The sequence below is a fragment of the Muscardinus avellanarius genome, assembly GCF_963383645.1.
Source record: "Muscardinus avellanarius genome assembly, chromosome: X".
In the NCBI taxonomy this organism is placed as follows: Eukaryota; Metazoa; Chordata; class Mammalia; order Rodentia; family Gliridae; genus Muscardinus; species Muscardinus avellanarius.
This window is the reverse complement of record NC_137792.1, coordinates 70,275,684-70,290,834: the sequence shown is the minus strand read 5'-3', so window position 1 is coordinate 70,290,834 and position 15,151 is coordinate 70,275,684. Positions and strand designations below refer to the sequence as shown.

General features: G+C 36.8%; 1 protein-coding gene across 1 annotated transcript in view; it reads right to left on the bottom strand.

Moving 5' to 3' along the window:
* The window catches only part of ARHGEF6 (Rac/Cdc42 guanine nucleotide exchange factor 6), a gene marked incomplete at both ends in the record, with an annotated part of 134,788 nt that overhangs the window by 43,073 nt on the left and 76,564 nt on the right, over positions 1-15,151 (bottom strand). The window contains 3 exons of the mRNA XM_080719476.1: positions 4,648-4,770; positions 7,079-7,174; positions 10,561-10,655. Of these exons, the coding sequence (XP_080575602.1) occupies positions 4,648-4,770; positions 7,079-7,174; positions 10,561-10,655 (314 nt within the window). The remainder of the gene's footprint in view (positions 1-4,647; positions 4,771-7,078; positions 7,175-10,560; positions 10,656-15,151) is intronic.

The window sequence follows — 15,151 nt, the reverse complement described above, 5'->3', positions numbered from 1 at the left end:
AAATAATAGTTTAAAATCAGTGATACTAGGGACATTGAGTATCCACATGCAAAAGAATGAAACTAAACACATCTTTCATCAGTGGCAAAAATCAACTCAAAACAGATCCAGACTTAAATGTAAGACCTGAAGCTATGATTCCACTGTAAGATGGAGGAGGGGAAATGCTATGGGACATTGGAATTGGCAACATTTTTTTTACAAGATTCAGAAAGCAAAAATAGACAAAGGGTATTACATAAAACCAAAAAGCTTCTACATACCAAAGGAATTATCAGAGTAAAGAGATAACCTACAGAGTAGGAGAAAAATTTGCAAACTATTAATCCAACACAGGATTAAAAACCATAAATATAAGGAACTAAGATATTAATAGCAGAAAAATTATCTGATTAGAACATGGGCAAGACATTTAAATACTTATTTCTCAAAAGAATATATACAAAGTGACCAAAATATATAAGAAAATGCTTAATGTCACTAATCAAATCAACAATGAGATATTACCCCACTCCAGTAAGAATGACTCTTATCAAAAGGACAAAAAATAACAAGTACTTTTGGGGATATGTAGAAAAGGGAACCCTTAAACACTATTAGTGAGAAAGTAAATTAATGCAGCCACTATAAAAAAAACAGTAAAAATATTCCTCAGAATAATTAAAAATAGAAAAACAATATGATCCAGTAATCTCACTACTGGTATTTATCCAAAGGAAGTGGAATTCGTATGTTGAAAAACACTTTTTGCAGTATTATTGGCAATTGCCAAGAGATAAAATAACCTACATGTCCATCAACCAATGTATGCATGTATGCATAATAAAATACTATTTAAGCTTAAAAAGAACAAAATCTTGTCATTTTCATCAGTGTGGATAGAACTGGGGATTATTTAACTAAGTGGAATAAACCAGACACCCAAAGACTAATACCATATGATATCACTCACTTGTGGAACTAAAAAAAAAAAAGTTGATGCTGTATAAGCTGAAAGAAGAATGGTGGTTACCAGAGGCTGAGAAGAATATAAGGGAGGGAAGCATGGGCAAAGGTTGATCAGTAGATTTTAAGTTATAGTTAGAGCCAGAAATGGTGGCATATATCTGTAATTCCAGTACCTGGGAGGCCGAGAGAGGAAGATCACTGGTCTTAATATTTCAAGATAAAAAATCGATAAAAAGGGCTGGGGGTATAGTTCTGAGACAGAACACCCCTTGGTTCAATTTCTAGTACCAAAAATAACATTATAGTTAAATAGAATCAATAATTTTGATATCACATAGTAGGGTAACTACAGATAATAGTAATGTGCTGTACATTGCAAAAATTAGAAAACTGATTTGAAGATTTTTATCAAAAACAAATGTTTGAGGAAAACATGTTTAAACTGTTTTAAACATTATGAAATAAATAAGGTATTCAAAACACCACATGATACACATTAACATGTATACTTTTTAGGTTTAAAATTAATTTAATTAATAATAAAAATAAATATAAGTAAAGTGTCTGAATAGACATTTTTGCAAATGAAGATAGACAAATTCCCAAAAGGTGCATGAAAGATTTTCAACATAGTTATTGGGAACATGCAAATTAATATCACAATGAAAAACTACTTCACACCCATTAATGTGGCTATAATCAAAAAGACCAGCAGTAGAACATATTGATGAAGGTATGGAGATAACGGAAATCTCATATGCTGCTGGTGAGAAAAGAGACTGATGCAGTCATTTTGGAAAACAGTCTGACAGTTCCTGTAACAGTGAAACATAAAGTTACCATGTGATCCAACAATCTTACTCCTAGGTATTTCCCCAAGAGAAATGAAAATAGATCCACACAAACACTAGTACACAAATCTTCAAAGATTGTGACTATTCACAATCTATCAACTGGTGAATGGAAGAGGAGCCTATGGTATCCATACAATGGAATGTTATCTAGCAATTTAAAAACTGATACTTGGTGCTGGGCGTGGTGGTGCATGGTTGTAATCCTCACGCTTGGGAGGCTGAAACAGGAGGATCTCACAGGTTTGAAGCCAGCCTCAGCTACTTAATGAGGTTCTCAGAAACTTTGTGAGACCCTGTTTCCAAAATAAAATATAAATGGGTCTGGGAGTATAGCCTGGAGGTAGAGAAGCCCCTGAGTTCCATCCTCTCTACCATCAAAAAAAATTTATACATGCTATAACATGGGTGATCTCTGAAAACATACTAAGTATAAAAAGACAGGAACAAAATTATCCCACCTCAAATAAAATATCTAGCATAAGCAAATCCATAGTGACATAAAGTATTTTAGTATGAGTACCTTGTGTTGATGATGTTGGACAGGAAATGGGGAGTGACTGTTACTGTGTATAGGAGTATTTGAAGGGGAAGTAAAATGTTTGAAAATTGATTGTGGTGATAGATACACAACTTCATTAATATACCCAAAATAATTTCATTGTACACTTTCAATGGGGGAATTGTTAGGTTTGTGAATTTTATTTTAATAATATAAAGAAAAATTATAGCAGTCTATTGCTTAAGCTGACTGATGGGCACCTGTGTGCTCATTTTATTGTAATTGTTTATAATGTTCTTTTGGGTTCTTTGCAGATAACATGTATTCATTAGGCCAGACATGGTGGCACACACCTGTAACCCCTGTACTTGTGAGGTTGAAACAGGAGAATCACAGGTTTGAGGAAAGAGACTCTCATCAATATAACAAGACCATGTTTTCATATCAGAAATTAAATCAGTCTGGGGGTGTAGCTCAAAGGTAGAATGCCTCTGGGTTCAATCCCCAGTACCACAAAAAAAATATTCATTAATAAAAATCATATTTAGAAATCTAACAGACCTGGATTCTGGCTCAACCACTTAATGGCTATGAGTTCTTGTGTATATTACTTAAACTTTCCAATGTCTTATGTGTAAAGCAAAGATGGTAGTAATAGTAACTCCCTAGTAGGCTTTTATCATGTGCCTGGCACATTGTAAGTGCTACTATTAGCTACTATGAGCTATTAGCAGTTGAATCACTTGTCTAAAAAATCCAAGGTCATGGCCTCTCTTGCTAAACTCCCCAACTGCCATATTCGCTTTTCCACAAGTGTTTCAAAACTTTTACCAGTGACATAAACTTGACTTTCAAGCACAACCTACTAAATTCTCCCTTTAAAATGTCCTTACACAAGAGTGATATAGAGCCAGGTGTGGTGGTGTGCGCTTGTAACCCCAGCATTCGGGAGGCTGAGACCAGAGGATTGTAGTTCACGGACAGCCTTGGCTACGTAGAGAGGCCCTTTCAAAACTCAGTGAGACCCTGTTTCAAAAAAATAATAAAAAGACTAAAAAATAGGGCTGGGGTGTAGCTCTGAGGAAAAATGCTCCTGGGTTCTATTCCCAGTACTGCAAGAGAGAGAGAGAGAGAGAGAGAGAGAGAGAGAGAGAGAGAGAGAGAGAGAGAGAGCTGTAATGTCAGTAAAGCTCCTAACAAAGCAAGACAGTACCCAAAATTTTTGCCATTTATGAGCATTGGTGTCAACTAATTTTCTAGCCTGGCTCTGAGAATTCAAATATAGGCCAGATTAAGAATTTTGTGTTCGCTATGATGAACATACACTTGTAATCCCAGCATTTGGGAGGCTGAGACAGTAGGATTGCAGTTCAAGGACAGCCTCAGCTACTGCTTAGTGAGGCCCTTTGCAACTCAGTGAGATCCTGTTTCCAAATAAAGAATAAAAATAGAGCTGGGGTTGTAGCACGGAAGTAGAATGTCCCTGGGTTCCATCACCAGTACTGCAAAAAAAAAAGAATTTTGTGTTCAAGCTAGGCATAGTGGTGCTATACCTGTAATCCCAGTACTTGGGAGGCTGAGACAGGAAGACCCCAGGTTTGAAGACAGCCTCAGCAAGTAGTGAGATTCTCATCAACCTAGAGAGAACCTGTTTCCAAATAAGAAAAACAAGTGCCAGGCATGGTGACACACACTTGTAATCCCCGTGCTTGGGAGGCAGAGACAGGAGGATCGCGCTTGTTCGGAGCCAGCTGTGCTGGCTTAAGAGGCCCTGTTTCCAAATAAAAATATAAAATGAGTCTGGGAGCGTAGCTCGGAGGTAGAAGGGCTTCCAGGAACCCCAGTACCACCAAAAAAATAAAAAAACCGGGGTGGGGTTGTAGTTTGAAGGTAGAATGCCTCTATATTCAAACCCCGAGTATCACACATAAAGAAGAGTATTACTTTCTTGGAAAGAGGATAGATGGGGAGTTACCTGGTGCTGTCTGCCTGTATGTCACTGTTAACATGATTTACATTATGTAAGACTATAATGCACCAATAAAAGCATATTAAAATGAAGTAAAATAAAAGTAATATTCTTTTCAGTCTTGAGCAGCCTCCAGAATCCATTTCTGCTCTGAATTTAGTCTCTAGACTTAGGTCTTAGAGTGTGTGTGTGTGTGTGTGTGTGTGTGTGTGTGTGTGTGTGTGTGTGTGTATGTGTGTGTGTGTGTGTATGTGTGTGTGTGTGTATGTGTGTGTGTGTGTGTGTGCGCGTGTGCTGGTCTTAGATTTCCAAATGAGTGGTCATAAGAAAGAGTCTCATAGCAAAACAACCTAGTTGGGTAAATATTAATGACTTACCTATGCTGGGTGAGCACGTTTACGGCTGAAGGATGATTTGCACAATAAGCCAGATACATAGATTTAAAATGAGGCATGAGATTCAGTAGACAGCCTCCTACTTTGTGTTGGTTTTCTGGAAACCTGTAAGCAAAATAGAGGAACAGAAATGTAAAATAGGAAATAGAAGGTGAAGGAATATGATTCCAATTAAACCTGGCAGCATGGAAACCTTTAGAATGTTTTTCCACAGTTTTAAAAAAACTAGCCAGGCACAGTGGCACATGCCTGGGATCCCAGTATGTGGGACTGAGACAGGAGTAGCGTAGGTTTGAGGTCAGCATCAGCAACCTTGTGAGACCCTTTTCAAAATTAAAATAAAATAGGGCTTGGGATGTGACTCAGAGGTATAATGCCCCTGGGTTAAATCCCCAGTACCAAAAAAAGAAGAAAAAACTATATAATCATTATTATCAATAATTATATTTATTATTAACCATTTTATTCATAAAATACAGATTTGTGACTACTGCTTTAAACTTTAGTCATACTTACATGAAATTAGTAGGTAGAGTTGTTTGTTTCTTCATTTTTAAGATGCTCATATTCAAATGTAGACTAAAACACTAAAATATTCTGAACTAATTTATATGAAAAACTAATCAAGTCCAAAGTTGACATATCACAAAAGATTATAATATAGTCTTGTTTACCTGGTGGTTACTAGGCAAAGTTGGCCTCAAAAAATTAATTTTTAAAATTACAAGTCATCAGCCAGGTGTGGTGGCGCACGCTTGTAATCCCCGCGCTTGGGAGGCTGAGACAGGAGGATCGCGCAGGTTCAAAGCCAGCCTCGGCTGGTTTAAAAGACCCTGTTTCCAAGTAAAATATAAAATAGGTCTGGGAGTATAGCCCTGAGTTCCATCCCCAGTACCACAAAAAAATTACAAGTCTTCTCTTTTCATTTACAAAAAAAAAATGAAGAAAATTACCTAGAATCTACCATTCAGTGCTATCTACTCAAACAATTTTGTCATCATCCATGGGCTTTTTTCCACATGTTTCTCCATAAAATAGAAAACACAATTATAAGGCAAACTAGTTTGCAAGCTGCCCTTCTTTCTCACTTAACTTAAACATCTTCCAAATAAATTAGATCTCCACTGACATTTGAAGTGGCTCTTCTCATCTCTATAGTATAGGCTCTCACTATCTTCCTTTCTGGACAGTTACCAATATCTCATAAAACTCAAGAAACTGGCCATCAATCCAATTAGTCTGCAGGATTAAATCACCAATGTCTCCAAAATACGCTATTAAGAAAATTAATCTTGCAGCAGAAATATTTTGCCTGATGACCAATATGGTTAACTTTGTGGTATGAAGTTAAATACTTCAGCAATCAGATACTCAAGAGCATGTTGTATTTCACATAAATATATGCTGTGCTTTGCCTTTCTCCACTTTTTTTCTGTATCAGAGACTTAACCCAGGGGCATTCTACCTCTGAGCTATATTCCATCCCTATTTTATATCTTGTTTTGAAATAGAGTCATACTAAGCTGCTGAGGCTGACTTCAAACCTGTGATCCTTCTGTCTCACCCAAGTATTGGGATTACCAAGCCCAGCTCCTTCCTCCACTTTTTATGTGTTTCGACTGTTAATATTATAGGAATAATACCAGAAGTGATTATAAGACAGAAAACTGGGGATATAGGTACAACTCAGTGGTAGAGAGCATATTTACCATGTACAAGAGTTTAATTTCCCCATAAGAGGGAGGGGAGAGAAAGAGAGGAAGAAAGGAGGAGGAGGAGGAGGAAGGAGAGAAGGAGGGAAGAGGAACTGTTAAATTAAATAATCTGAATGATTTTTCCAATTAATTTACAATGTGCAAATGAAAAATATCTAATAAATGTCAAAGCTGGCATACATGGTCACTTAAGACCTTACATATCTCGTATAGTGTCCAAAAGCAGTTAATTGATGTAACTTTTAATTATTAAGTCAAAAATCATTAACCACACATAGAATCCTGATACAAATCTAGTGCTTTCACACTGCAAACATCACCACCTAGTGTATTTTATCTGCACTGTTACTTTCTTCTGGAACAATATATCAAAGCTATGGTGAATGCATAAATATAAAGTGCCCTTTATTTTTGCGGTACTGGGGATGTAAACTATGGGTATTCTACCTCCAAGCTACATCCCCAGCCCAATTTTTTATTTTTTATTTTGAAACATGGTCTCACTGAGTTACAAAGGGCCTCACTAAGTAGCTGAGACTGTCCATGAATCGCAATCCTCCAGTCTCAGCCTCCCAAATGCTGGGATTATAAGCATGCACCACCACACCTGGCTTAAAGTGTCCTTATCTAAAGCAAAGTTTAGAGGCAAACAACCTCGGCGATGTCACTGACTAAACTAACAAACATGCCATACTTACTTTGAGCATTCTTCCAAGGCTTGACAGAGTGTCTGTTGAAATGTACATACTTCTTCAAAGTTCCCCAGTAATGATGTAAACTCCACAGTACTTAGACTGAAAAAAAAGTATGTAGTTTCAGTTAATAGTACTTGATGATGATGCTCAATATCTTTCTGTATTTTAGTTAACTGATTGTTTGCTAATATCTGATAAATGTGAGAGAAGTGATCCTTATATTTTTACTTCTGCTTTTTAATTTCCACCCACATTATGGTCTTGGCAAAATCTTAATTTTCTTTCCTTGTTTTTTTTTCTTTAATAACTATTCTAAAGAAAATAAAGAGTGATAAGGGACATCTTGGTAATTTATAAAGCATGAAAAAAAAATTAAGAACAAGTGCTTAATGTCTATACATCTAAATATATATGTGAGACATCATAGCTGGAAATAAGTGTAAAAACTTCAGTGCATCTTCTTATAGAGGAACAGGAAAAGTAACTGAAAGATATATATGCTCAAATGATGCTAGGAAAAGAGCAATATTAGCTGTCTCCTAAACTAAAATGATCATAAATCAACTAACAGAACTTTGTGAAAAAAGAGAGAGAACAAAATAGCACTGAATTTTTTTGTGCATTTATTTGTTTTGGAAGTGAGCTGGAATCAAATAATGGAAAATTAAACAATTGGATTCAGGGCCTCTGTATGAAGAATGTTCTTGTCCATTCTTCTCTTACCAAAGAGTAAATGACAATAAGAATAAGAGCCACCACTCATACACTCATACATAAACTTATGTAAATATTTTACAAGTAACTCATTTTAACCTCACCATAATTCTGTCAGCAACAATGATTGCTGTTTCCATTTTACAAGTGAGAAATTTTAAGCCTAGAGAGGTTGGGCAAATCACAAAGGTCACAAAGCTAATGAATGGCAAAGACTAGAACTGAACCAAAGCATTCTAGGTCCAGAGTCCATACTTTTAATCACTTTGGGGTTTTTCTAAAGATTTGTTTTTGGCCAGTGTTGACACATGTTTTTTTCTTTACTTTTCCGGGTCTGGGGATGGAACCCAGGGGCATTCAACCTCCAAACTATACCCCCTGTCCTATTTTTTATTCTTTATTTTGAAACATGGTCTCAGTAAGTTGCAGAGGGCCTCACTTAGTAGCTTATGCTGTCCGGGAACCATGATCCTCCTGTTTCATCCTCTGAATGCTGGGATTACAAGCGTGCACCAACATGCCCAGCTTCACATGTTTTTACTTAAGAATATAATGATATTAGGGGAGTGTTTCCAAAAGAATATTTTTTGCTAATATATAGAAGCAGGGAAGAGCCAAACAAACATTACCAGTAACCCCTAGGGTACAAAAAGCTCCCAGTTCTGCTATAATGCCCTCCTGAACCACAAGCTGGAAACCCCCTATTATCAGTGTCCAAAGCAAAAGTTCTAACTGGTCAGCTTCCCTGGCTTCTGCTCTCTGAGCCAGGAGCAGTTTACTTATCCTTGACTTAGGGGCCATTCAGGATTTGAATAGTCTAGTTTGTTCAAATCACTTGGGGGCCTGATGAGAATCATATCTAATGGAAACTTACTACAGTTGCATTCAGAGCTACTTAGGAACATTATAGGTATGACTTGAGGCTCTCACTTCCTCTGCTCTGGTTCTTTGCCTTTCTTTTCTTCTGTTGATTGCTAATCAGTGTCTCCTTGGTCTGAGATCTTAACACTTCCCCTCCTAGAGTTACTACTTTAGTTTCCCTCTCTCCTGTTTATTACCTCCAGAAAACAGAAGGCACATCACACCTGGTGACAAGAGACATGGTGGATCCAGCCTGGCCCTTTCCTGGCTGAGTGATGGACAAGGTAGTAAATGTCTCTGGGCTTCAGTTCTTTTTCAATCTATTTAATGGGGATAGTCATCTCTCCTAGACTGCTAGACCCAATGATGCACTGAGGTTCTATCTATCTTTAAGAACTATGATTCAGATCACACAGGATATTTCATATAATAATAGCAAAAAGCACATTGTTGTTTCTCACATTCCAACTCTTCTAGCACAGGAATACAAAATTCTTTCATAATTAAGAAAGATCCCCATAATGCCATGAAAACAACTATGTCAGAAATTCAGCGAGACGTTATGATTGAACAAATATTACTTGGAAAAGGGAAAGAAATTGTGAAAAACATTAAACTCATTTAAGCCTGAAATCAATAGTAGGAAATTGTCCAGCAAAAGTGAGCTTCTGTTCTATTGGTTGACTGCTAAATTTTCTGTTTGACTTATATATCATGACCTCTTGTGAAACAGAATCAGCGAAAATAGCACAAATGAAGGCAATTAGCCTCTGTTAAATGTTATTCCTACAAGCATAAAAATAGTCACTATTTTTCTTTCATGAAAACAAAGTTTTCAATGCAGGCCTTTGACAATCACTTCAGATTTCTAAGACCAAAAAAGGTTTGAACATTTTGTTTTAAAGAACAGTTTAACGTCTCATTATCATTCACATTGGCCTGAGTGAAATGCTGGCTTGAATTGCTTTTCTGAACATGCACAAAATGCCACACTCTTTCCACTCTCAGAGCATGGGAAAGAGGCTCTGCCTGGCAAGCAAAGGTCAGAATGAGCATGAGAATTTCCAGTTTATGTGCTTTCTGAATAAAAGCATCAGGGAGTGCTTTTTCTGTAATATAAAACCAGATGGATTGAGGTAAAAATGGACAAGATATGTGAAAGCTAAAAAAAAAAAAAAAAACCGTTGAACTCATAGAAGTAGAGAGTAAAATAGTGGCTCCCAGAATCTGGGAAGGATGTGAGTAAAGGAGTTTGGGGAGAGAATATTTGACAGATGCAGCTGGATAGGAGGAATAACTTCTAATATCTACAGCAGAGTAGGGTAACTGGTTGACAACAATAAATTGTATATTTCAAAATAGCTAGTAGAGAAGATTTTTAATGTTCCCAAGCACAGAGAAATAATAAACATTTGAGGTGATGTATATGCCAATTGTCTTGACCTGACCATTATACATTATATACTTGTATTGAAATTTTACACTGTACCCCATAAATATGTACAACTATTATTTGTCAGCTGAGTTTTTAATTTAAAAAAATTACCAGCTACTGTTTGCACATATGTTTCTATCACACAGTCTCAATAAGATGCATGATTATAATGTGCCAATAAAATATATATTTTAAAAAACTTTTAAATAGGGAAGAGACAAATATGTACAAGTTTAAAAATTATAACAGGCAGAAAATACATATTTGCTCCTCCTTTCCAATAAAAGCAAGCCAAGCTCCCCAAAGCAACATCTTGCATAATTTCTGTTGCCCTGACCATGTTCTTGGCAACCTGTGATCTGTGGAAATTCTTCTAAAGGGCAAAATAAATTATTCAGTGACATAAGAGTAATGACTCCATATGCTGATATTCTTTTACTTTATTTAGAGAAGGAGTTGAAAATTAAAATCTTACTTGTTATTAGACTGAAGTGGTCTTAAGTAGGTAACAAGAAGAGACTGGAGTTCTTTAGCATATTCTTTTTCAGTGTCCAAAATGTTCTGTAACACCTATGGAGAAACAATGATGAGGTATTATAATTGTCAAGACAGTCCAATGTCAAATATTATTTTAGATCTTTTAACCAAATTGCTAGAAGAAAGCAGTCTTCTTCTCTCAGGCTAACACTCATGTAAGGAGCACAAAATCTGAATGTACTTTATTTCAATCTAGCAAAAGACTTATATGAACACAGCTTTCCAGAGTCACCCACAACTGGAGGGGCCCTGCCATTTACACAGTACTGTTCAAAATTCTTTCATTGGTTTGAATTGATTATCCTTGGGGAAGGTCTCAGTTAACTAAGGATTTCTTCCCATTTTATGAATGAGAAAATTAAGACCAGATACCTTAGGACATAAGTATTCAATGTCAGGGGAATTTAAAGATAACTGATGACAAGCCTGTTATCATCTTAAAATATAGACCTGGAGATGTAGCTCGGTGACAGAGGACTTTCCTGGCATGTGTGAGGCCCTGGGCTTAGTTCTCAGCACCATAAATATATACACACCAAAAAAGCCCACAAAATATTTTTGTTCATATTATGGTCCTGATAAAACTTTTGCAGAACAAGATCTGAGGATACAGGGGATTTTTAATTAAATTTAAAACTGGTCTTTCAATAGAGGTAAATTTGGGTAGTATGAACAATTCAAGAACTGTGAAACTGAACTGTGAAACATTTAACAATGCAAGTAATACACCTACCAGTACTTTTAATAACACAAATCTCTACAGGAAAAATAATCAAAGTATGGGTCCACAACTTCTCTTCCCCCACCAGTACTAGGGTCATGCCATATTACCTATTTCTCCTTTTGCATAGTACCTTCCCTGGAAGCAGGTGTGACCTTCATTTCAAGTTCTTATAGATGACCCAGTTAACATTTTGGCACATATTCTTTCATACATTCTAATTCATTCAACAAAAATTCACTAAGGGCCTACTTTGTGCCAATTGCTAAGCTTCCTGGGAATTTTCTACTCTGAGAGACATTAAATAAGTGGTTATAAGACAGAGTGAAACAGTCTTAGCTAGAAAAAGCATAGTAACCCACCACAACGCCAGACATATACATCTGCAGCCTCCACATCCACTGGACTCTGTATCCAAGGGACTATCCATCCTCAGGGTTCAATCAACTGAGGACTAGAAACGTTTTTAATGTTTAATTTTTTTATTTTATTTTATTTTTTGGTGGTACTTGGGTTCCTGGAAACCCTTCTACCTCTGGGCTACACTCACAGGCCCATTTTATATTTTTATTTGGAAACAGGGTCTCTTAAGCCAGCACGGCTGGCTTCGAACCAGGGCGAGCCTCTTGTCTCCGCCTCCCAAGCGTGGGGATTACAAGCGTGCGTCACCACGCCCGTCTAGAAAGATTTTTAATTAAATCTGTACTGAACATGTACAGACATTTTATTTCCATTCATTAATAAAGTATGACAACTGTTTATATAACATTCACATTGTGTTAAGTGTTACAAATAAGCCGGGCGTAGTGGCACACGCTTGTAATCCCCACACTTGGGAGGCTGAGACAGGAGGATCGCACAGGTTTGAAGCCAGCCTCAGCTACTTAGTGAGGCTCTCAGCAACTTAGTGAGACCCTATTTCCAAATAAAATATAAAATAGGTCTGGGAGTATAGCCCAAAGGTAGAAAGCCTCTGGGTTCCACTCCCAGTACCACCAAAATAAAAAAAGTGTTATAAATAGCCTAGAGATTATTTAATACTATGCAAATACTATGCCATTTCATATAAGGGACTTAAGCATCTACAGATTTTGTTATTCATGGCAGATCCTGGAGCCAATTCCCTGCAGATAGCAAAAAGCAACTGTACTCACAAGACAATGCATGATGATCTGCTTTTGAATGGTGGAGTGGTCAAGCAAATGGAGACCCAGGTAACTGTGGGCTTTCTGGGAAACAACTGGACTGGAAGATGGTAATCCGGACTCTGCTACTGACTGACAGTTGCTTCAGTTTTAAGGCTGGGCTCACCTCATCTCATATTGTGACATCTCAGCTACCTCAGGGACCATTGTGAAGAAGCAGTGAGTTACTGTACTGGTGGATGGCTTGTTGAATGGGAAACAGTATGACCAATTTAAGAGATTGAAAAAAATTTCTCAACAGCAGTATTGATGCTTCAGACCAAATGATTCTTTGTTGAAAGGGAATGCCCTGTGCATTGTGGGATGTTTAACAGTATCCTTGGCTTTTATGAACTAGATGCCAATTGTGCCCCACCTTATATCCCAGTTATAACAACCAAAAGTGTGTCTAGACATCGCCAAATATCAGCCAAAGGACAACATCACCCCCAGTTGATAATCATTATTTAGAAGGCCACAATCCACAGTGTAGTTTGAAAAGCTAAGGGTTAGCCAGGCACAGTGGCTCACAGGTATAATCCCAGTACTTAGGAGGCTGAAACAGGAGGATTACAGGTTCGAGGCTAGCCTCAGACATGTAATGAGGCCCTCAGTAACTTATTGATACCCTGTTTCAAAAAATAAAATAAAACAGGGCTGGGAGTATAGCTCAGAGACAAAACACTCCTGGGTTCAAGACCCAGTGCCACAAAAGAAAAAAAATAAAAAGCTAAAGGTTAAGTTATAACCCCTACTCCCACTCACTCTTGTCTACTTTAAATTTCGCTATTCCTCATAAATTAATGTCTAAAAGTGCAAATCTGGGGATCTGAAGGTACCAATGTTTCCTGAAGTTAATCTTCCGATGGAAATTGAATGTTATCCCTATACAAAATCCAAGCACAGAAAGAATATAAGAAACTTTGAAATGAAAGGAAATTAAACACAACAAACAAAACCTTATGGAATACAGTTAAAGACGTGCTTAAAGAAAAATTATACCTGTAAATACCTATGTTTAAAAATGATAAGGTTTCTGAATTTTATTTCAGCTTGCATGGAGTAAGGAAATTGTTACTCCATCTTAACAAGAAGAGAAAGGTTAGACTAAAATGAAAAAAAGCAAACAGACTTGTCTTCTTCTGTCAGAGAAGTGAGGTCATAGGGAATATTGCTATTCAAAATGGAGAGAAAGATGATAATATTACAATTTGCCAGGGCAGAGACCCACAAGTAGAAGTATACATAGGAACCAGGACTATGGTAAGAAAACTAAACTGTATTTGATAAAGTGCTGGGAGTTCGGTATGGACAAGACAGAGAGTCGAAAACTTTAGGGGACCCAGTATTAGGGGAACGTACCCACATTTTGTGAGTTTCACCTCCAGGAACCCTATCAGATGTGCCAGTGAAAAGTAGAGGATATAACCCTTATTCTTCAGCAGGTGGAGGGGGAAGTTAGCCATCTTGAAATACACAAGAGTATGTCAATTTTTAAAATATCTGCCCTCAGGAGAAACTATGTCATCAGCACATAAGCTACTGAAGTTTTATGAGAGCTTAAGAAACTTGAGGAAGATAAATACTCAACACCAGTCAGCTTCTAGACTTACATAAGGAGGAGAAGAAATACCCAATTCCAGCAACAGTATCTGGGAATTTCCCCCATGCTCATATCAGTACCAAGCCACACATTCCAAGAACTTTGAAAACAAGCAGAATAAATGCAAAAAAATATAGGCATATAATATTAAAGCCTCAAGAAATCAAATATTTTTTTTAAATCTTGAAAGAAGATAGAGGAACCAAACAGCTTATTTATACAAGAGATCATGTAATAATTATATTTGACTTCTGAGAACCTATGTAAGGAAAAAGATAATGTAGTGAAAATGTTAAAGCATTGAGAAAAAAATACTGAGTTCTATTTCCTGTGAAAGTATTACTGAAAGTGAAGGACAAAGACAAAGTCAAACAAAAACTGAGATGAACTGTCACCAGTAAGCTTATCTTGCAAGAAATATTAAAATAAGTTCTTTGAAAGAAGGAAAATTTTAAGTCAGAAACTTGGATCTACATAATAAAAGAAGCATAATATGGAAGAATTTTTAGTAAAGACAAAACTTTTTCTTCTTAATTGACCTAAGAATAATTTATATAAAATAATAGTAACTGTATTTGATTATGTGTGTATATATGTGTACTTAGATATGCCTGCTTATAAAAGTAAGATGAAGCCAGGCATGGTGGCACACGCTTGTAATCCCCGGGCTTGGGAGGCTGAGACAGGAGGATCGCACAGTTTCGAAGCCAGCCTCAGCTACTTAGTGAGGCTCTCAGCAACTTAGTGAGACCCTGTTTCCACATAAAGTAGAAAATAGGTCTGGGAGTATAGCCCAGAGGTAGAAAGCTTCTGGGTTCCACTCCCAGTACCACAAAAAAAAAGATGAATGAAATAAATGATACAAGGAAATAGAGGAATAATTAGGACTACAAGAGTACATCATAGCTAATACTGCAAAAATAAAAATTATTAGAATAAAAGACTAAGCAGTTGTATGTGAATCAATCAAATACCTAGGTGAAGTGAACAAATTTCTAGAAAGAAACAAACTACCAAAACT